The sequence below is a fragment of the Leucoraja erinacea genome, chromosome 7 (genome assembly GCF_028641065.1).
Source record: "Leucoraja erinacea ecotype New England chromosome 7, Leri_hhj_1, whole genome shotgun sequence".
In the NCBI taxonomy this organism is placed as follows: Eukaryota; Metazoa; Chordata; class Chondrichthyes; order Rajiformes; family Rajidae; genus Leucoraja; species Leucoraja erinaceus.
The window spans coordinates 50,976,906-51,000,157 of NC_073383.1; the positions used below are offsets into that span (position 1 = coordinate 50,976,906).

Genomic DNA, 23,252 nt, shown 5'->3' on the forward strand with positions numbered 1-23,252 from the left:
ATGATATGGATGCCAAGGAATTTAAAGTTGTTAACTACAGCAGCTCTGTTGATGTGGACACTTCCCACTTCCTTAGATCAATAATCAACCTGTTTGGCTTGCTGGCTTCAAGGGCTAGGTCATTATCCTGACACTATGACACTAGATTCTCCATCTCTTTCCTGTACTTCATCTCATCATCTTTGTAGATTTGGCCAACAAGATTGTATCATCAGCAAACGAAGATTAAGTTGGCACTGTACTTGGCAACAGTCATGGACTGAGCACACAACCCTGAGGAGCAGACAAAATGTGTAAGAAGGAACTGCAGATGCTGGTTTAAACCGAAGATAGAAACATAGAAAATAGGTGCAGGAATAGGCCATTCGGCCCTTCGAGCCTGCACCGCCATTCGATATGATCATGGCTAATCATCCAACTCAGTATCCCATCGCTGCCTTCTCTCCATACCCCCTGATCCCTTTAGCCACAGGGCCACATCTAACTCCCTCTTAAATATAGCCAATGAACTGGCCTCAACTACCTTCTGTGGCAGAGAATTCCACAGATTCACCACTCTCTGTGTAAAAAAATATTTTCTCATCTCGGTCCTAAAAGACTTCCCTCTTATCCTTAAACTGTGACCCCTAGTTCTGGACTTCCCCCAACATCGGGAATAATCTTCCTGCATCTAGCCTGTCCAACCCTTTAAAAAATTTGTAAGTTTCTATAAGATCCCCCCTCAATCTCCTGAATTCTAGCATGTACAAGCCGAGTCTATCCAGTCTTTCTTCATATGAAAGTCTTGCCATCCCAGGAATCACTTGGACACAACAAGCTGGAGTAACTCAGCCGGACAGGTAGCATCTCTGGAGAGAATGAATGGGTGGCCTTTCGGGTTGAAACTGAACTTCAATCTGAAGAAGGGTCAATCCGAGGTGCTGCCTGTCTCACTGAGTTACCCCAGCTTTTTGTGTCTACCGTGAGGAGCACCTGTATTGAGGGTTAGGGTGGAGTACATGTTATACCCAATTCTACCCAAAGGGAAGAGTGACTCAATTTTCTGTAATGATTAAATCAGTTATAAAAGTGCCTTCGCCGATTTTTAATGAGAGAATATTTAATTATTTATAGTTTTATAGTTGCTTCTCTAATTGCAAGAACAGGCAGAGACTGGGGGTGGAGACGACTGACAGACAGACAGACAGGCACATTTTCAATTAGGTGGGAATATGGAACGAGCTGCCAGAGAAGATAGTTGGGGCGGGTACACAGGTGTAGGCTTTCCCCATAGCTAGAAATCTCAAGCCATGACACCATCATTTTTTATCTCATCTGCTCCCTCCCCAACACGGTCACATCCTTTCTGTGGTAGGGTGACCACAACAGCACACATTTCTCCATCTGTTATCAATTCTTGCTGCTTACAGTTCCAAAGGAAAGTCTATGCGTTTATGGACACAAGAAACTGCAGATGCTGCTTTACAAAAAAAAGACACGAAGACTGTATGAAGAAGTCACGAAACATCACAAAAGGGCCGCCATGGTGGCGCAGCGCTAGAGTTGATGCCTTACAGCGCCAAAGACCCAGGTTCAATCCTGATGGGTATCATCAGTTCAGAATTTATGTTCTTCCTGTGACCACATGGGTTTTCACCGGGTGCTCTGGTTTCCTCTCACACTCCAAAGATATGCAGATTTGTAGGTTAATTGGCTTCAGTAAATCGTAAATTGTCCATTCTCTGTAGGATAGTGATAGTGTACGGGGTAATCATTGTTCGGCACGGACTTGGTGATGGACACGTTGAGCCAAAGGTTCCGTTTCAGTGCTGTATCACTCCATGACTATAAACATTAACTAGTTTTCTTTCTACGGTTGCTGAATGTTCCTACCATTTTCTGCCTTCCTAACATTGCATCTACCTGTGGTGCAGCAGGTAGAGCCACTGCCTTTCAGCACCAGCGACTCTGGTTTGATCCTGAACTCAGGTGTTGTCTATGTGGAGTTTGCACAATCTCTGTCACTACTTATTTCCCTTGGGTTCTTTGATTTCCTTCCGCATCACAAAGACACGAGGGGTCGGTGGGATAACCAGCCACTGTAAATTGCCCCCCAGTGAGTGAGTGTGTGTGCGCGTGTGCGGGTGTGTGTGTATATAAGAGTTGGAAACTGGGGGTTGATGGGATCAGTGTCTATCTATCTTAGCATAAAATGGCAGTGATTATTAATAGCAAGGATAAAAAGATGGCTAAGTAACAGGCACGATGATAAACTGTTTCTTGGATTGGCAGAAGTTGGATTATGGTGCTTGCAGGTTTAAATGTTATGGCCTTTGCTATTTAAAAATCTATATTAATGACCTAGAAAGTGCATACCATAATTTCTAAACTTGCAGATAACACAAAACCTTGCAGTATCATGACCTGCAAAGATGACATTGATAGAAACATAGAAATTAGGTGCAGGAGTAGGCCATTCGGCCCTTCAAGCCTGCACCGCCATCAATATGATCATGGCTGATCATCCAACTCAGTATCCCGTACCTGCCTTCTCTCCATACCCTCTGATCCCCTTAGCCACAAGGGCCACATCTAACTCCCTCTTAAATATAGCCAATGAACTGGCCTCGACTACCCTCTGTGGCAGAGAGTTCCAGAGATTCACCACTCTCTGTGTGAAAAAAGTTCTTTTCATCTAGGTTTTAAAGGATTTCCCCCTTATCCTTAAGCTGTGACCCCTTGTCCTGTACTTCCCCAACATCGGGAGCAATCTTCCTGCAACTAGCCTGTCCAACCCCTTAAGAATTTTGTAAGTTTCTATAAGATCCCCTCTCAATCTCCTAAATTCTAGAGAGTATAAACCAAGTCTATCCAGTCTTTCTTCATAAGACAGTCCTGACATCCCAGGAATCAGTCTGGTGAACCTTCTCTGCACTCCCTCTATGGCAATAATATAGAAACATAGAAATTAGGTGCAGGAGTAGGCCATTCTGCCCTTCGAGCCTGCACCGCCATTCAATATGATCATGGCTGATCATCCAACTCAGTATCCTGTACCTGCCTTCTCTCCATACCCCCTGATCCCTTTAGCCACAAGGGCCACATCTAACTCCCTCTTAAATATAGCCAATGAACTGGCCTCAACTACCCTCTGTGGCAGAAAGTTCCAGAGATTCACCACTCTCTGTGAATAATGTCCTTCCTCAGATTTGGAGACCAAAATTGTATGTATTGTAAAAGATATAAACACGCTGATAGAATGGAAAGTCTTTGTTGTGAGATAAAGTTGGTGGAGAGAGAATGACGAGAGGCAATAAAGGATGCTGTAAAGGAGCAGGGGGCCCTGGGGTTTGAGTGTACAAGTAATTCGAAATGGCAGCAAAACACAAAGTGCTGGAGTATCTCAGCAGGTCAGGCAACACCCATCTTCCGGACTGACCAGGTCACAACCTCCGCCCCAGCCCTGTGGATGCATTATATCCATGGGCTATGATTCATGTCTGCCAAGGACCATTTACCCCCCTAATATGATATGATAGAACTGTTTATCCCAGAAGGGAAATTGATCTCCCAACAGCCACAAAACGCATGAAACATGAAATTAAAGTGACGAGCGGAAAGGATTGGGGGGTGTGCAAAGATTTGGGGGGGGGGGGGGGGGGGGGGGGGGGGGGGGGGAGGGCTGCATCCTCCCCTTCAAGCCCACCTCTCATGCATCCACTTCCACTCTCAGGACGGAGCCAGCCTTCCTGATGAAGTTGTTAATCTTATTGGCGACCGCTGCCCCAACACATGACAGCGAAGATGATGGTACTGGCTTCCACCGATTGGTAGAACATCTGTAGCATCTTACTGCAGATGTTGAAGGAGCAGAGTCTTCTCAAAAAGTACAGCCAGATCTGTTCCTTCTTATACAGGGCCTCAGAGTTCATGGACTAGTCCCATTTACTGTCCAGGTAAACACCAAGGTATTTGTACATTTGTACTCCTTGGTAAACTGCACATCCATAATATTGATGGAGACAGGAGATAGGGGTGTTCCTCTTCTCCTAAAGTACACCACTAACTCCTTAGTCTAGTCGGTGTTGAGCTGCAGGTGATTCAGCCCTCACCACTCAACAAAGTCGTTGACTATACCTTTGTATTTAGCTTCCTTCCCCTCACTGATGCAGTCCACAATTGCAGAGTAATCGAACCCCTGTCATTTTGCTCTCTATCCCTTTCTGCAAGGCTTTTGCACCTGCTAGACAACACAGTTCCCACAGGAACACTTCCTGAACATAGTATTTGCCTCCGACTTTCGGACAGTCACATGCTCCCATTTCTCAACGTGGTTGCCTCCGGGTTACTGTTACATTATGGATAAGATTATCGGCCACAAAATTGCTGGAGAAACTCAGCGGGTGCAGCAGAGTTTATCCAGTGCTGCTGCACCCGCTGAGTTTCTCCAGCAATTTTGTGTACCTTCGATTTTCCAACATCTGCAGTTCCTTCTTGAACAAGATTATCGGCCATGCAGGTCTCTAATTTACATGCCAGCTCAATGTTTGAGCAAGGGGTGTTAAATCAAGAGACACTTGGTCAAACTGGTGGTATCTGATATAGACACGTCGTTCTGAATCTCCCATAAAATGCTGTTTCAACACATCTCCAGAATTAATGTTATCAGCATTTCAAAAATGATACAGCAACATATTGTTACCTGTGCTCCCACAGCACACTCTCCGCCTCTTCCTTTCTTATTCCCGCCCCCACCCCAATCTGAAGAAGGGTCTCGACCCGAAATGTCACACATTCCTTCTCAAACAGCAACACAATATTGCTGCGCAGTCTGAAATGTCGAACCCGAACTTCCATTCTCCTGTCATTAAGTCTCTGCCCCACTTCCATTCGAATCCACTTTCAGCCCATTCCGTCGTCCCAATGTCCAAATGCAAGATCAGGCTGCATCGCGCCTGCTGCCTTTCGGACTAAATTTTCCACGCGACAATTATAGGTAATTATCCGCCCCTCCCACCCCAATTCCTGTTCAGTTGTTTAAAAAAAAGTAACTACATTGACAACGTGGGTCCGTTCCCCATCACTTATACCCCTCGTGCCCCAAACTTCAAACCCCAGATTCAGATTCAAACTTTATTGTCTCATTGTGCAGTGTACAGTACAGAGACAACGAAAAGCAGTTCGCATCTCCATAGAAGAGCGACAAAGAATATGAGCAATAAAACGCACTCGTCTCCTCGCGTTTACAACCAACCTTGCATCATTCGCCTGAAACGTCGACTGTGTTTTTCTCTCTCACACAAATGCTGCTTAACCTACCCGTGTTTGCAGCGACCTATATTATTGCAGCAATTAAATCTAGTTGAATAGATAGAGGCAGAGTCTATTTCGCAATCAACAAGACGCAATCCTTTAAAAAGTTTTAAATGACTTGCTGGCGAATCCCGGATACAGCGAAGCACGAACAGTGTGCTGCCAACTACTGCCCAAACATCAAAACTGAAAAGGGCCAATACACAAGAAACTGTGATGCAGGTTCCTAAAACGGACACTTATAGGCTTACATACCCTCACACTTACATGGCCACAACTCGTTTTAAATTGATCTCATTTCAGTTTAATTTCTAATAGACGTACCCACGGAGGAAGATCTTGCTTGATCTCATTAGTGATCACGAATTTTTCGTCGTCCAGCAACTGAAACGCTGCTTGCAGACGAGCAAATTTCCAGCCTCTGTTCCTCTTCCACCAAACCCAGAAGAACAGCACGAACACGATCCAGGTCAGGCTCAGTCCGAAGTAGCCGGTCAGGTAGATGGGGAAAAGGTAGACGAACGCCTTGGCGAAGTTGGTCAGCAGGTCCATCAAGCCCGGAAGCTGGGAGTTGTCCGGGTTGTCCCCTGTCCCGTCACCAAGTAACTCTGAGGAGCCTGAAGTGCGTCGCTCCGGGGACCAGGCGCTCGCCCTGGCCCGGGACCCCCTCCGTTCCGCGGCGCCTCTCATGCCCGTGGCCGGCTCGCAGACAGCACCGTCACGCTGCACGTTCCTCCCGGGCGCACCTTCCACTTCTTGAAATCAAACTTCTCCTGGCCAATAAGCACCTCCGCATTTCCAGCCTGTCCTCGGCGTTTAGGACTTTCTCGCCTCGCCTCCTCTCAAATCTCCGGTTCTTCCTGCTCCGGGAGTATTCCTGGTTGCACTCGCGATGTAAACACAGCGTCTCCCTTCACCCTTTCATCGCCGAGCGAAGCGCAAATCTCCGCCTCCGGCTGTGCTAACAAGGGGCGGTCCATGGCGACTGGTTCGGTAACTTCTTCACTGAGTATTGTCTGTGCATAACCCAAGGTCCTGCCTGTTCCCACAACCGCACGTAACGAAAAACCATTAAAAATGCACTTCACTTTGCAGCAAGTTATTACACTGCCTTCGCTACTAATGTTCGTTTGCGCAAGCAAATCAGTTCCCCTGACTCAGCAGATCAAAACAACAGGTGCATTCGTGGAAGTGAGACCGAAGTTTGCAAATTGGCAGGTGCGGGTGAACTTAGTTCAGAAATTAAACAGCCATTTTTGATTGGGTTGTGGCGTTTGTAATAATTTTCAAATGTTTGTGGAGCTGGTCTGTTGAAGGAGAATAATTGTTTTGGTTCCTGGAAATTGTTTAATATTCCACTTTGAAACATAGAAAGTGAAAGCATACAGTTGGCTGTCAATATTGATTTTTAAGACGTTATTTAATGGAGGGCTGACGGTTTGCAGCACGTGGATGAGCAATCTGAGTATTTTCTTTAAACAACGAGTAGGAACTATTTTAAAAATATTAGTTTCTGAATTGTATGTCATTGTAATTTACATGTCGTTGGAATGGGGAGGCCCTATTCCAACTCCATTGTATGTATCTACAAATAAAGTTGCCTAAAATACAAATAATTTTTAATTAAACACAGGATCACTCTCTAACAATAGTGGAATTCACTCCTATTCCTCCCTTACACAAAAGGCCAAAACATAACTCATTGACACATTTGATCCCAGGTGCAAACTGGCCCAGTGAAATACATAATCAGACTATGTCCTATTCCATGAATTGCTAGCAGAATCAATGCTGGATTCACAGTGTATTCATAATGCAACTTTCTTTCATTCCCTTCCAAATAATATTTGGACTCGTTAATGTAGACTTTTAGATAGGATTGGTGCTCTGCTCAGTACTTTAGCAATTTTGCCAAGGTTGGATGTGGTTAAAAATGTGATGGGACGGGTGACAGGTACAGTACAGAAGGGTCTCGACCCTATACATCATCTATTGCTTTTCTCCAGAGTTGCTGCCTGACCCACAGAGTTAGTCCAGCAATTTTTATTGATCTTGCTTCCAAAAGGTTTGCTTTCCTCTGAATATTCTCCATTTAAACAACTTAAAACTGGTACAGGTACCACATTCACCAAGTTGTATTGTATTGTATTCAAATTTATTGTCATTGTCTCAATTTGATACAACGAAATGAATTTCCCTTACAGGCAGTATCATAAAAATAAAAAAAATCATAAAAAAATAAATAAATAAAAAATAAATAATAAAACATATTAAAAATAAAATTGAAATTGAATTATAAAAAAAGCACAAACACAGAAAGTCCACGACACAACATAACATAAATGGCACCAAGGTGAGGATGGCACCATAGTCCAGCCAGCCTCCCCTACGTGTTCATCCGTGGTCGGGGCCTTCCGAGCACCCGCAGTCGCCTCCCCGGGTGGCCCGATGTTCAGGCCATCACGCCGGGCTGGTGGAACGCCGACGCCGAACCCCGACGGTGAGCATCCTCCTCCTCAGCACCTGGACCTTCTGATCAGCCGCCTCCCGCTGCCGGAGTCTGCAGCTCCTGAGTCCGCAGGCCGAGCCGGGCAGAGTCACAGGACCCCGCGCTGTCCATCAGCGCCGCCCGCGTTGGGAGCTCCGCAAACCGCAGCTCCAGGATGTTGGTGCAGCAGGTCCAGCACTCCGGGCTCCAGACGGCGACCCCCGGTAAGGCATCGCCAGCCCCGCGATGTTCCAGCGCTGTCCCGCCGCTGCTGGAGCTCCGGTCGATCCCGGCAGGAAAGGCCGCGCCAATCCAGGTAGGTAGGCCGCTGTGGGGGGGGGGGGGGGGGCGAGGACGCGGCTCGAATAATAGTCGCGTCCTCACCAGGAAGCGGCTGAAGGACGGTATCCCCCGCACCGTGCCCTCTTCCCCCACATAAAAACACCAAAAAAACACAAAAAAACACACTTTTACATAACTAAATAAACAAAAAAACAAAAAGATACCGGGCTGTAGGTGGAGGCTGCTGGCACCAGCGCCACCGGAAGTACAACACGAGTTAAAGTAATTAAGTAAAACATCTGAAATTTCTACAACCAAAAAAATTAGTCTTATTTACAGTAGTCATGAAACTGCTAGAATACCCATGTGGTTTGCTACAGTTGTTCAGGGAAGGATATTTGGCATCTTTTGCCTGGTCTGGCTTATATATTATAGATGTAACTGCAGGTCTATCAATATCGTCAACAACACAGAAAATGCCAGAAACACTCAGTGCTAGTCAGGTGTCATTTACGTAAAGTGAAGCAGAAACAACTATTCAACAGAACTAAGAAATAGAAAAAACAGGACCTTGAAACAGAAAATTATTTTTTTTATTTCCCTCAGATGATACAAAAGTGCTGCAAAATTGCTTATGATACAAAAATGAGTGGTTTTGCAGATAGTGAAGATAGTTGTGAAAAATTGCAGCAGGATCTTGATCGATTGGCCAGGTGGGCTGAGGATTGATTGATGGAATTTAATACAGAGAAATGTGAGGTGTTGCATTTTGAGAAGTCTAACATATTAGGACCTACAGAGTGAATGGCAGGGCTCTGGTGAGTGTTATAGAACAGAGGAATCTAGGAGTCCTTAAAGATGGTCGCAGGTAAATAGGGTGGTCAAAAAGGCTTTCAGCACATTGGCCTTCATCAGTCAGAGTATTACTTATAGAAGTTGGGAGGTCATGTTGCAGTTGTATAAAACGTTGGTGAGGCCGCATTTAGAGTATTGTGTTCAGTTCTGTGCACCATGTTATACGAAAGATGTTGTCAAGTTGGAAAGGGTACAGAGAAGATTTACGAGGATTTTGACAGGACTAGAGGATCTGAGTTATAGGAAGAGGTTGAGTAGGTTGGGACTCTATTCCTTGGAGCGCAGGAGGATGAGGGGTGATCTTATAGAGGTTTATAAAATCATGAGAGGATTAGATTGGGTAGATGCACAGAGTCTTTTGCCAAGAATAGTGAATCGAGGACCAGAGAACATAAGTTTAAGGTGACGGGGAAAAGATTTAATAGGAATCTGAGGGGAATCATTTTCACACAAAGGGTGGTGGGTGTATGGAACAAACTGCCAGACGTAGTTGAGGCTGGGACTATCCCAACGTTTAAGAAAGTTAGACAAGTACATGGATAGGACGGGTTTGGAGGGATATTGACCAAATACAGGCAGGTGGGACTAGTGTAGCTGGGACATTTTGGCCGGTGTGAGCACGTTGGGCTGAAGGGCCTGTTTCCACGCTGTATCACTCTATGACTCTAGATGCTGGCTGACTTGCTGAATAATTTTCTGTTTTTATTTTAGATCTCAAAAGATATGAGTGTTTAATTATCGTAAGTAATCTGTACAAAATCCATAGTTGTTCTAGAAATCCTATAAATAAGGTAAAGTTGTGGTTAGGGTTGTGCAGTGTGGATCAGCATCTGCATTTTTTTTTGATTATCAACTTCCAACATGGTTGACTCTTCTTTGGCTGCTTAGTTCAAAGGATGTTATGGATAGTCAATGTGCCTAAATGTTCCTGTGCTGTACTGTTCAATGTAATATGATGCAAAAAAAGTCCTTTTATTGAAGTTAGGTCTAAATCTTGAGCAACCTTCCCAAAAGAATTGAGTCAAAAATATAGAAAAATTGCAGTAGTTTGATAAGGTCCCTCACCAGCATCTTAAGTGCCTTATGGGCATGCAAAGGTCAAAACAAGAAAAAACTGTATAAGTGTTGCCAAGTTGAAATTTGAATTAATAGTTTGATAGCCATTTTACAAGACCATTTGTTGTGTGGTATTTGTTGTTTTCCATCCTGCCTCCAGAACTCACCTGTTCCTTTTTACATTGCATGATCATAAATCTTGCACCATACAGAAGAATTCCCAGCCCTTAGATATGCAACATAGATAGGAGGCTCCCAAGAGGCAGTTATAGAATCAGATAGATTGCATCTCCTTGTTTCCTGTGGATAACATATTTTGATTCTGCCGTTAGATATTTCATGTTCTAGTTTTGTAATACCCAGATGAAACAGCTATGGTTGAATTAAGCAATTATTTTACTAATGCCCTGGAGACTTGCCTCATTTGGCTCCTAGTGACATGCATTGTCTTTCCGGCCTCAATGTATGTACAGTTATAGCACCAAGAAAAATATTAATTTGTATTTTAGTTTAGTTCTGTTTGATTCATGGATCTCAGTCTGAATGCTCTAGATTTGGTAAAGGTTAAATGGATCAGAGTAAATTTGTTACCATTCTGGTAAAATTCTCCAATTTAACAAGATCGATCATTTGGGGATTAAGACACTTGGGAATGTGAGGGGAAAGGAGGAAGTGAGACTAGAAATGCAGAAAAATAAATAAATTGAAAGAAATTATTGTGTAATAATAATTTGTTCTCCAGAAATGATCAAATCTATAATAAAAACAGTGATTTGAAACAGAATTTGTTTCTTGACAACAAAATATTTTGGACTATCAAAGATTAGAAATGTTGAATTTTCTATCTAGAAATTGAACCTTCTATCAAATGTTTTAAATTATCAAACCAAAGGCACACAAAGATGAAAGAGCATGACAAGACGATGCCAAGAAATATTAGAGCTATGATGCTCAGGTGTAAATTGAAATTTACTACTGACCAAGATAATCCCTCATACTTGTCACGTTGTTTCCTGGGGTATTTTCCTTATTTTATATCCTGCTTTCTGGGCCATTAACAGAAAAGTAATATATTTCATCTTCAAAAATAAACCTATTATTTTATTACATTGTGAACAGTATGTAAGTGCATTCAGAGTAATTCTAGCTGTAAACTTCATTTGCTGTTGGTATTCTGAAAGGAGCTAAAGGGCCATTAGGGGATACTCTATGGATAATTCAGGCAAATTCATCCAGATTGGGTTCAGACAAAGAACAAATGGGCACTTAGAAAAAAATATTATTATGACCATATGTAGTATTGTAGTCAGAAATTTTAGAAGGCACAATATGACTTGGTTCAGTTAAGATATTCAATTTATTAGAGAAAAGTTGTACAGTAATTAGGTTCATAAAAAAGGACTCCCTTTCCTGAATTCCAGTTCCACCTCTCTGCTGTATCCACCTCAACCTTCATTTGTTCTGTGGTTGGAGACTCTTTTTCAGGTGCATGGTTGTCTCTTGGCTGGATTCCCACCATCAGGAGGAAGATTCTTCCCCACTCCTTGCAGTCAATGAAATTCCAGGGGAGAAATTCTTCAGATACTTAGAGCTCACGTGTCGCTGTCATTTCTGAAGAGTACAAGTAATGACCAAAGTATTCCTGACAGGTTTGGTGAGAGAAAAGTAATAATTCATGAAGGTGTAGGCAATGTTGCTCAAATTTTTCATTATTCTTCCTTCCCCCAATCTATCAATCCTCAGGTGGGATTACAAAGAACTGTCCTCATTATCCTATCTTTCTAACAACTACATCTTTTTAAACTCACACCAACATTTATATAGTGACAATTGTGTTGTTTTGTACAATGTAGGTGGAATTTAGAATCATTATGGATTTAAAATAGACACAAAATGCTGGAGTAACAACGGGTCAGGCAGCATGTCCGGAGAAAAAAGGATGGGTGACGTTTCAAGTCAGAAGCCTTCATCAGACCTCAGACAGTCTGAAGAAGGGTTCTGACCCGAAACATCACCCATCCTATTTCTCCAGAGATGCTGCCTGACCCAAGAGTCAAGAGTGTTTTATTGCCATATGTCCCGGATGGGACAATGAAATTCTTATGAAACCCATTGAGTTACTTCAGCACTTTGTGTCTATCTACAATTGTGTATATTTGTATAATCCTGCAGTTCCTTTCTACAGTTAACTTTGAAGTAAAACCTCCTAAAAAGAGAGCAACAGCTTCGAGATGATAATGATAAAAGGAATGAGATGGAATGCAGTGATTGAATCAGCTTTTGGTAATTGTTCTTCTCTAGTGATTTCAACAGTGGTCTGTTTTTAAAAAGGAAAAAAATGGTTTGTTTATTGAGTATTTGGATAAATTTGTCAAGTTCAGTGACAAAACCTGCAATAATTGTAATGCCAAAAGCAAAATGAACCTTTAAAAAATTAATAAGAATACTTATGTTTACCTTTTCTCGAGGGTAATATTCACAAATTCAAACTCTCACCTCCACCCGGGATATCAGTGATTGCTTTTTGCGATTCTCAACAAACATGTTTGCATGATTTCCACTTCCACATTGGATATTATTGTAGGAGCAACTTATCACAACAAAGTAATAGCACGGTAAAGTTTATATCATTCACCATTTATTTTGGATATTGATTGTTTTTAAAATCGATGCACTTTTATTAAAGAAATGAGAACTGGAGCGAATGATCTCTTGTTGGACATGAATTGGTATTGATGCGTTAATATAATGTAACAATTATGCTAAAGATTAAGAACGGTTGGGTTTAGACTTTGTCCTCAACTCAAGAACCAGTGCTTGAGGAATAAGCTTGAGGTACGTGACTTGCTAAGTCAACAGGGAGCAAGCTGTTGAGAATATTGGTTCATTTTCCATTGTCACTTTTTTGTTGTTATGGTATCAATAACCTTTTGTCTAAATCTCAATGCATAGAAAAAATTCAGCAGTTGATTTGAGTAGATGTAAAGAAGTAATAACTTCCCGTTGTAACCTGTTTGGAATGTATTGTAGGAATTTAGACCTGAAAAGTTAACTCTGTTTCTCTGTTTACAGATGCTGCCTGACATGCTGAGTGATTCAACTTTTAGATGGTGCCATTAGTGAAGATGTACAGCAGCATGGAATCCTTCTGGATGAAGGAGTCAGAAATGGCACTGGAAACTTGACATTCATCATGCGAAAGTTCTTCTTGTGGCCTACTGCAGTCTGCACATTGATGGAATGGAAACCTTTCCAGCTCATAAAATGATCTGGGCAGTAAGAAGAGCCATTATAGGCACTCAGACATCAATGGTGATCTACACAATTGAAAATTCATCAATTCATCAATTCCCAGTGGCTTCCCTGTTTTCATCTGAAATCAAAGGAGATGAACTAATTATTTTAGACGCAGAAAACCTGGCTATCTTTTCTGATGTTATGGTAAGCGGCAGCTTGCCAAAAACACAGTTAAGATCTGCAATGTCACCTTTGAATGTTCCTATGACAATGTAATCTTGATCTCAACAGACAGAGCAGTCCAGGCATGAGGTAGTGGCCAAGGGTTTTCTTGCAGAATATTGCGGGTGTCAGAGATGGCAGGCTTGGAAAACCTAAGGGCTCCAAGTATTATGTAATACCTTTAATGATTTTGTGGAGCAGAGGCGTCACTGAAGGATGTGTCTTTCAATTCAACCCCAAGGTCTCTGACCCAACTTGAGTGGTGAGGAATGCTCAAAAAATTGCTTTCAAGAATGGAATGTTGTCAGCAATGTCTCCACTGAGACATCCATGGAATGAATATTTCAGCAGCTAAATGTTGGAAAAAACACTCACTGTAATGAACGTTTCACCTTGGGTTATAAAGCTGTGTAGCCAGGCTTCTAGGTGCCCAATAAGTTCTGCTTTAAAGAACAAAAGGCATTATGTTGTACAATTGGTTCCTCATTGACTGTCCAATGATAGTTGTTGTATGGGAATTTCTTCTATGTATCTCACCTTGGACAGAAGAGGGTTTAGGGTTTGGAAATACAGCATGGAAACAGGACCTTTGGCCCACCGTGTCCATGCTGACTATCCATCATCTGTTCAAACTAGCTCCATGTTGTCGCACTTTCTAATTTACTCCTTACACATTGAGATCAATTCATACATGCCACTTAACCTACAAACCCACACATCATTGGGATGTAGGAGGAGACAAGAGCAGCCGGAGGAAACCCATGTGGTCACTGTGAGAATGTGCAAACTCCACACAGGCACCACCCGAGTCCTGGGTTGAACCAGGGTCACTGGCACTGTGAGGCAGCAGCACTATCAGCTGCACGCTGTGCTGCCTCAAAAGGGTGCCAAAAGTGATATCAAAGCAAAGTTTGGCAAAAAGTGACATTTGGTGTGTATTTGATGATAGGAAAATGTCAGGTGCTCTAATGTGAATTGCTTAATTTTGCCATCTGCTTATTTTTACCTGTGTCTAAATTAAAATACAATTCAGTTTCAAGTCTAAGAAGCCTAAGAAGGTTTAAGAATAATATAATATTATTTAATTCACCATAATTTGGTGTCCCTTGAGTAGCAGACGGATAATAGAAACAAATCTAAATTATATAAATAAATCATGGTGTGGCGCAGAAATGTGCAATTAACTGTAAATGCAGTTGACTGGAGCTAAAGTTAGTATTTGGGCAATTGATCATCCTGCCCCTGTTTTATGAAGGCAGCAGTTCCTGTTCTAATGCAATTCCAGAGGGACAGTTACAATCTGGATTTCACTGGTCATCTATATTGGTTTTCTTTTTCTAACACAGATGAATAATAATAAGGCATGGGTTGAATTATTTATCTTTTTGTAGATTTGCTCAGTAAATTTAGTTTCATGATCCAACGATCCATTGATTGGATTGCAATCCTTCACTATTCATTGACTTAATGATTTTAACTTATGGGTCTTCTTTAATTCATCATCGATCTATGGAAAGGAAAATACACAATAGAAATTGTAGATCGTGTGCTATTAGGGTTAGGAGTAGGCTGCGTGGAACAGAAACACCAGGATCACCCAGGCTGGGGTTAAATTTTCTGAATATCAATTTAATTGGTACGTGACAATAAACTGACCTTTGAACCTCTGAATATTAGCATATTATTATAATGTTTCATTTCAAAGGTCTCATCTTGATGGCTAGGACACCAATTTTTATTAACTTTAGTCTGAAAATTTGAAGAATGTTTTAAGAATTGCCACTTAAACAGAAAATCCCAGAGATACAAAACTAGTCAGGCAGCACCAAAATGAAAATAGAGTAAATACTCAACCTGACATGTTAACTGATTCTCTTTCCACAAATTCTTGACTGTTTCCAACACTATATTTCTGATTTTTAGTTCCGATCTTTAGCATCTGTAGCTTAATTTTCATAGCTGTTGGAAAGTTGTTTTCTGTAACTTGACTTCTAATATTCACTGAAGAATAAGAGAATAATTGGCAAAGATTTTATCAAAAATTGAAAATGCCATAGGAAGAGTTTCTGAACAGTCAAAAGCATTGAAACAGCTCATGGTGACTTTCATCTGGAGAATCAAATGTGAAAGCTATATTTAGTAAAAAATAGGGACCAATTAGTTTTTCAATGGGAATACCGAAGAATGAAAATGTCAGTAGTTAATGTTTTACAAAAAGAATGGCTTACAAACAAGTGTATGTCTATTCATTCAAATGCACTTCTTGGAAGTGGTTAGAGGATTTGATAGAGATAAAATATATCTCGGGGAAAATGAGCAATTAATAATTGTATCATTGAATCATTTACTCATTGCACTGTAGAGGGCTTGATTGTATTCATACCGTATATAGTCTTTTTTCTGACTGGATGGCATGTAAACAAAAGCTTTTCACTGTGCCTCAGTACATGTGACAATAATAAACCAAACTAAACTCACTCGAAACTAAACTCAGGGCACGGTTAGGAACATGGGACTGCAATATTTCAGCTACTATAGAAATGTGGCTGAGTGAGTTACAGCACTGGCAGCTCATTGTTCCAGGGTTCAAATGCTCGAGGAGGATTAGAGGTGGATGTAAGTGAGGAGGAGGAATTGCATTTTCGATAAGGAAAATATCACTGCAGTAGTTGGAGAATATTTCTGGGGATTGTCCTATAAAGGTGGAACTGAATGATAGAAGGAATGATCACTTTGATGGGATTATGGTACAGGCCCCCATAGTCAGCAAGAGTTAGAGCAGGCAATATGCTGGGAGATCACTCATAGCTGCAATAACTATCTATCTGTCTGTCTGTCTGTCTGTCTGTCTGTCTTCTATACATAACTAAAACTCTGATCTTGTGCTCGTCCGGTTTGCGGGGTTTTTCCATTTGCGCAAAAACGTTATGCTATACCACTACGATTGTTCGCCAGGTTACTCACCGTTCTCCTGTGCTGCGAGTGCAACAAGTTTCATTCCGATCGGTGGTATATTGTAAAAGTTATCGAGTTTTTTAAATCTTAAAAAACCACTCGTGCGCAGATACCTTCAGTCTGCGTCACCCAGATTGGTCTCTTCTCCTGTCAGTCAATGCCATGGCTGGGATGGTGACACCCCTTCCTGCCCCATGGGCAGTGGCCTGTCCCGACTCACAAATTCCTCTCTCCCCTCCACACAGTAAATTGTCTATCGTCTCCCGCACCACCGGCAGCGACCGCGGGGGGTTCAGTGGAGGCTCAGTGAAGGCCCTGGTCCCGCCTCTCTCTCCCTCATCACTCACACCTCTCCCCGGCCCGCCCTGTTTGCCGAGCAGTTTGCGAGGAGTTTGAGTAACTCACACACGGAGACACACACACAATGTCACCTGGTCCAATCGTAAAGTCAACAGGATCGAAACCACAGCTAGCAATGAATGACCTATGGAGGAAGGAATTACAGATGCTGCTTTTTATGGAGGGAGTGACTGACGGTATGGGAAAGGAGAGGGGGGGGAGGTGAGGGAGGGATGGGGAGGAGAGGAGGAGGAGAGGGGACAGTTCCTGGTGAGGTGAGGAGAGAGTTGGGGAGGAGGGGGAATGGGGGAGGGGGGCAGTGGTAGAGGTAGGGAGTGGGGAATAGATGGAGAGGAGGGCAGTGGGGGAGGTCAGGAGGGATAATGGGGGTATACAGGGAGGTGAGTGGGGGATAGAGGGATAGGAGATGGGGTAGGGAGGGGAGAGGGGTTATGGAGGGAGGGAGTGACTGAGGGTAGGGGAAAGGTGAGGGAGGGATTGGGGAGGGGAAAGAAGAGGAAGGGTGAAGAGGAAGGAATGCTGGGGGATGAGGGGAAATGAGCCGTGCCTGCTCAGTTGGAGGCTATGCGTGAGTGGTGCAATATTGCGTTGGTGGGATGGGTTGCATTGGGGGAATGGAGGAGGTGTGGAATATTGCATTGGGGAACGGGTTGCGTTGGGGCCCAGGCCTCCCATGTGACAGGGACCCAATGGGTCCCACTTCGTCTATCTAGTACATAACTAAAACTATCTTCCAGTTTGTGCTGTTTTTACATTTGCACAAAAATGGCACATGATTTTTCGCCACCTTACTTTGTTTTGTTCCGATTGGTGGTATATTTTAAAAGTTATAAAGGTTTAAAAATCTTTATAACCGCGCATGGGCAATTTGGTTTCCTCTCCTGTCAGTCACTGCTGGGATGGCGACGCCTCGTCTTGCACCATCGGCCGTATCAGCTGTCAGTCACGGGCACCTGCCCGCCTCTGCCGGTGTTGCCCGGCGCGGCCTCCGGTCAAGGCAACCTGCGTACAGAGGAGCGGCAGCCTCGAGATCCTGGGGAGGTGAGGAGGTAGAGTGGGAGAATTGAGGGAGAGGAGGGGATACGGAGGGAGAGGGGGGAAAGTGGGGGGAGATGAGGAGGGTGACGGGCGGGATTGAGGGAGAGGAGAGGGGAGGAAGGGGAGAGGAGTTATGTAGGGGCAGAGGGAGCGACTGAGGGTAGGGGAAAAGTGTGTTTTGTGTGTTCAGGAAACTTTTCCCAATCAATGATGTATAGAAGAGGGAACACTCGACTGCCTCTTGGGAAATAAGCCAAGTGTCCGAAGTATTAGCGGGGAACAGCCTATACATCACCATCTATCTATCTATATCTATATCTTATATATTACTAAAACTATGTTCTTGACCAGTTTCGGTTTTCTGTGCTGCGGTTTCCGAGAGTACATCGCCACCTACGGCCGTCATTTTTGGCCACCTCGCTCAGAGCCCCCCTCCGCCGCGTGTGTGCCGAGGATTTTTCCCGTCGATGAAAATTGACAGATATATTAATGTTTTTACAACATTCCCCATTCTCTCTGCTGCCCCTGCTGGAGGGAGGGGGGGAGCGACTATAAAACCAAGAAGTGGTGTGCCTCAATCAGTCTCTGCAAGTGGTGTGCCTCAATCAGTCTCTGCAAGTGGTGTGCCTCAATCAGTCTCTGCAAGTGGTGTGCCTCAATCACCCGTTGGGGGAACAGACCCAACGGGTCTGCACTTGGTCTAGTTACTACTAAAACTCTTATCTTGACCACTTCCGGTTTGCTTTGTTTTTTAAATTTGCGCAAAAACGGGATTTAAAAAAAAAATCCAATTGCACCTGCAATTCACCCGCCCCCTGCTAGTCTATCCATTGTGAAGGGGTGTAGGGAGGGAGGGGTGGGGGGGGGGGGGGGGGGGGGGGGGGGGGGGGGGTGTTGTGGTTGTGGGAGTAGTGGTAGGGGAGGCGGTGTATGGGGGAGGGGGTGGTGTGGGCCCCCGCTCGCAGAACACAGAGCACAGTCCCCGCTCGCAGAACACAGAACACAGACCCCGCTCGCACTTTGCTCACTACGCTCCTTCAGCTTTATTCTCGCGGCCGGTGATTGATAGCGGGTGCCGGAAGGGGCGTCGCCGTCCTGGCCAATAACAGACCAATAACTTTTCTAATATTTCACCGATCAGAACAAAACTTATTTGACTTGCAACAGAGGAGAATGGTAACGTGGCAAAAAATCGTAGCGCTATGGGGGATAGTTTTATGCACAAATCTAATTACAACGCGGCCTGGAAGTGGTCAAGATGAGAGTTTTAGGAGAGAGAGAGAAAGAAAGAGAGATTTTTTGTTGGGAGAAAATTTAAATGAATCCATTATCTTGTCTAAATTAACTAAGTACTAAGATGATAGATGTTATCTCGTGTAATGGTAAGTTGCAAAATCCTGGATCTTAAAATGCAGTGTCTCTTTGAGAAGCAGAGTAATTAAGAGACCTGAAGGCTCCACCCACTATAATCCTTGTCATGTGTCCTTTGGTAATAGTGTCAGTTTTTATAGTGGAAATTAACATGTTTTATAGCTGTTTACAACATTAGAACAGATATTCTGAAGACTGGTTTTTGGTTTGAATTAATGGCTGTTACATCCACATAATTATTTTATATTAATTTATTTAAAACTTTACTTGGAAGGAATTATGAACTAAATATGAAGAATATATTGTGCGAAATTAGTTCTCTACACTCAAATTGTTAAGCTTAAAAGATAATTATAACTACAAACATTGGCATGTTTTCTTTTAACCGGCAGAATTCTTGACACTGCAGGGAATTAGGCATAAGATATGACCTTGAAGTTGAAATCCAGAATTGGAGTTTCTGGTTTTAATTAAATTGAGCTTCTAAACAAATCTTGTTTTAATTCAGCTCTACTAAAGAAACTGTTTTGTTTCATATAGTCTAAATCACCAATTACCAATACAGGTTGGCACTAATTTAAGTTTTCATTAAAGTGCATTTTAATTCAATTGCTCCAACTCCTAGAGTTATATTTGTTTCGACTGCTCACACATCAGCACACAAATTTTATCAAACTTAATTAAAAGTATTATATCAATATGAGAGAATAAGATGATTTTGGAAAGCAACAATCCTTTTCTTATATATTATCATCTTTCCAAAATCTACACAAGTTCTGCCCTTTTCTATCTTTCTGCCACATTGATGTTACAATTATTATTATTATGATAATTATTTTCTTTTTAGTTTTATTTTCTTTAGTTTTTCAGTTAACTGAAGAAATCCAAAATCACCTGAGGCCAACTCGCAATAAGTTGTAATTTATTTTTGATCACAAGTACAAGCTCTATGTTTTCCTTTTTTTTGCTTGGATTATCAATAATCCTCCAATTATATATATATATATATATATATATATATATATAATCGGAGAAGGGGTTGTAGGAGGGGAGAGGGGGGGTGGAGGAGGGGCGTCACACACACACACTAACCCCCCCCCCCCCCCAAACACACAGGGGGAGAGGGGGAGGAGGGGGCAGAGGGAGGAGGGGGAGAGATAGGAAGGAGGAGAGAAGGGTGAGAGGGGGAGGTGGAGAGAGAGAGGTGAAGAGAGAGAAGAGGGGGAGAGAGGGGGGGGGGGAGAGGAGAGGGGGGGATAGAGAGGGGGAGGGGAGGATAGAGGGAGGGGATTGAATGAGGGGGAGAGGGGATTGAATGAGGGGGAGAGAGGGAGATTGAATGAGGGGAGAGGGGGTGAATGAGGGAGGACGGGAGAGTGGGGGGGGGTGGAGGAGGGTAGTGGGGAGGAGGGGGGCAGAGGGTGGGAGGGGTAGAGGCAGCACCTACCGAAGTCGTAGAGCACAAGCCTCCCCATCAGGAGTTGGGCCCGAGGTAGGCTGCGGCGTCGTTGACCAGAGTGAGGCCCGCAGCGCTCTGAGGACTGTGAAAAACAGTGGAGGGCCGGCAACGCAATCTTGAAACCCGGTGCAGGCCACGAGGAGAAAGTTCTTCAGCGCGTGAGCGCAGGTGACCTCGGGATCTGCAGAATGTGCGCCTTCCCATCGCGCTGCCCCGCGCCCACGCGATGATAACCGGACCTTCAGTCGGGGAGGAGAGGAGGGTGGTGATGTAACTCGTAGAAAAAAGTGCGCCTGCTCGTTGACAGCAGCCGCTTTAATCCAGAGGCGGGGGGGTGGGGGGGGCTGGGCCACAAGCAAAGGCATTGTGACGTCAGCAACAGTTTGATTTGAAAAATTGGTGATGAATTTTAATACAAAAGTCAGGAACTAATTAAACACATTTTCAGATGTGGAGATTTTTGAATTCATGAGGAAAATCTCTACCGGAATTTGTAAAAATGTCTCCGTTACGGCGTGGGGTTTTCGAGGAGATATGACTGATGTAAAAACAAACAAAACAAGCAAACAAATGAACTAACAAAGAGAGTTTTCATAGTTACTAGACTAAGTTGGACCCATTGGGTCTCAGCTTCACATGGGAGGGCTGGTCCCTGAACGCAATATTCCACCTCTCCACCAATTCCAAAATTGGGGGTGGTGGGGGGGGGGTGCTTTCTGGAGCGTTAGTATAGGTGTTGTGGGCTGAAGGGACTGGTTTCCAGAGGGCTAGTATGTACATTGTGGGCCGAATGGATTCTTGGGCTGGAGGCTCAGTCACTCAAGCCTGGTGCTGGCAGCTCACTCAATCACGGCTGGTGGGCTGGCAGTTAACTCACGGCTATTCCTTGAAATTTCTATTTCAAGCAAGGTGCAAGGCCACCAAATTCAAGTGCAGTTTCATACCATTTCAAGCAGGGTGTCAGACCACCAAAGACAGAGAGTCATGAGCCCACACGCCCACACTGCTTGGTTTTATAGTCCCTCCCCCTCCCACTGGAGGGGGCATAGCCTTCATGGTGTGAATGACGGGAGAGAGAATCTCAAATTTTTTTAAACACTAATAACTCTTTTATTTTTCATCGATCGGAAAAATCCTCAGCACCTGATGAGCGGAGGTGGACTCCGAGTAAGATGGCCAAAATCACAGCTGTACGTGGTAGAGTTTTATCTAAAATCAATATACAGCACAAACAGGAAGTGGTCAAGATTAGACTTTTAATTATATAGAAGGCAACACCACTTTTCAATAAGGCAAAGGCAACACCACTTTTCAATAAGGCAAAAGCACCACCACTTTTCAATAAGACAAAGGCACCACCACTTTTCAATAAGGCAAAGGCAACACCACTTTTGCATTTTCAAACCAAACCACTTTTGCATTTTCAAATCAAACCACGTTTGCATTTTCAAACCAAACCACGTTTGCATTTTTAAACCAAACTACTTTTGCATTTTCAAACCAACCAAACCACTTTTGCATTTTCAAACCAAACTACTTTTGCATTTTCAAACCACATTTTCAAACTACATTTTCAAACTACATTAAGGGCACTCACAGGTCAGTAAAACCGGTTACAGTTTAGTAGACATGTGTTCAATGTTATTCACAGCTCAGACTGAGAGTTGTGACCACTCACTCCCCCATCTTGCAGAGACTGAGGAAGTCCACACTTCTGGGTTTTATAGTCCCTCCCCCTACCACCAGAAGGGGCGTGGCCTTAATCAAAGATAGATTCTGTAGGAAAGATCTGCAGATACAGGTGATTGACGGGAGAGAGAATAACAACATTTTTAAAACATTAATGTCTTTTATTTTTCATCGATGGGAAAAATCCTCTTGTCCTGCGCAGCGGAGGGGGACTCCGAGTAAGATGGCCAAAAATCACAGCCGTAAGTGGTAGTGTTTTTTCTGAAATCAATATGCAGTGCAAGATTTGAGTTTTAATTATATAGATATGATAATGATTTGGCTGAATATAACAATCTATCATTCATCAACTTTGTTTCATCAGTCTGAAGAAGCGTCTCGACCCGAATCGTCACCCATTTCTTTTCCCCAGAGTTGCTGCCTGACCCACTGAGTTACTCCAGCATCTTCGGTGTAAACCAGCATCTGTAGTTCGTTCCTACAGAATCTATCTTTGATTAAGGCATCTCCTTAACTGAGTAATATTGTAAAAACTGCTGACCTTTTTAGTTTCCTCTGCAAGGTATACCATTCTGAATCATGTCACACATTCATTATCACCATCACAAGATGTTCCAGTTAGTTGCAAGCTGCAAAATGCAGCAATGTTCCAAATTCAAAAGGTACATCCCTGGCCCTCAGAATTACACTTGAAAGTACATTTAAAAAATGTAGAAAATAGGTGCAGGAGTAGGTCATTCGGCCCTTCGAGTCAGCACCGCCATTCAATATGATCATGGCTTATCATCCAAAATCATTCCTGCCTTCTCCTCATATCCCTTGATTCCGTTAGCCCTAAGAGCTATATCTAACTCTCTCTTGAATATATCCAGTGAAGTGGCCTCCACTGCCACATGTGGCAGAGAATTCCACAGATTCACAACTCTCTGGGTGAAAATGCTTTTCCAC

General features: G+C 43.3%; 1 protein-coding gene across 1 annotated transcript in view; it reads right to left on the reverse strand.

Annotated features, from left to right (window-relative positions):
• LOC129699009 (extended synaptotagmin-3-like) overlaps positions 1-7,490 on the reverse strand; it is a 144,860-nt gene extending 137,370 nt beyond the window's left edge. The window contains exon 1 of the mRNA XM_055638569.1: positions 5,617-7,490. Coding sequence (XP_055494544.1) covers positions 5,617-5,982 — 366 coding nt within the window. The 5' untranslated portion in view covers positions 5,983-7,490. The remainder of the gene's footprint in view (positions 1-5,616) is intronic.
• Positions 7,491-23,252: the final 15,762 nt, after the last annotated feature.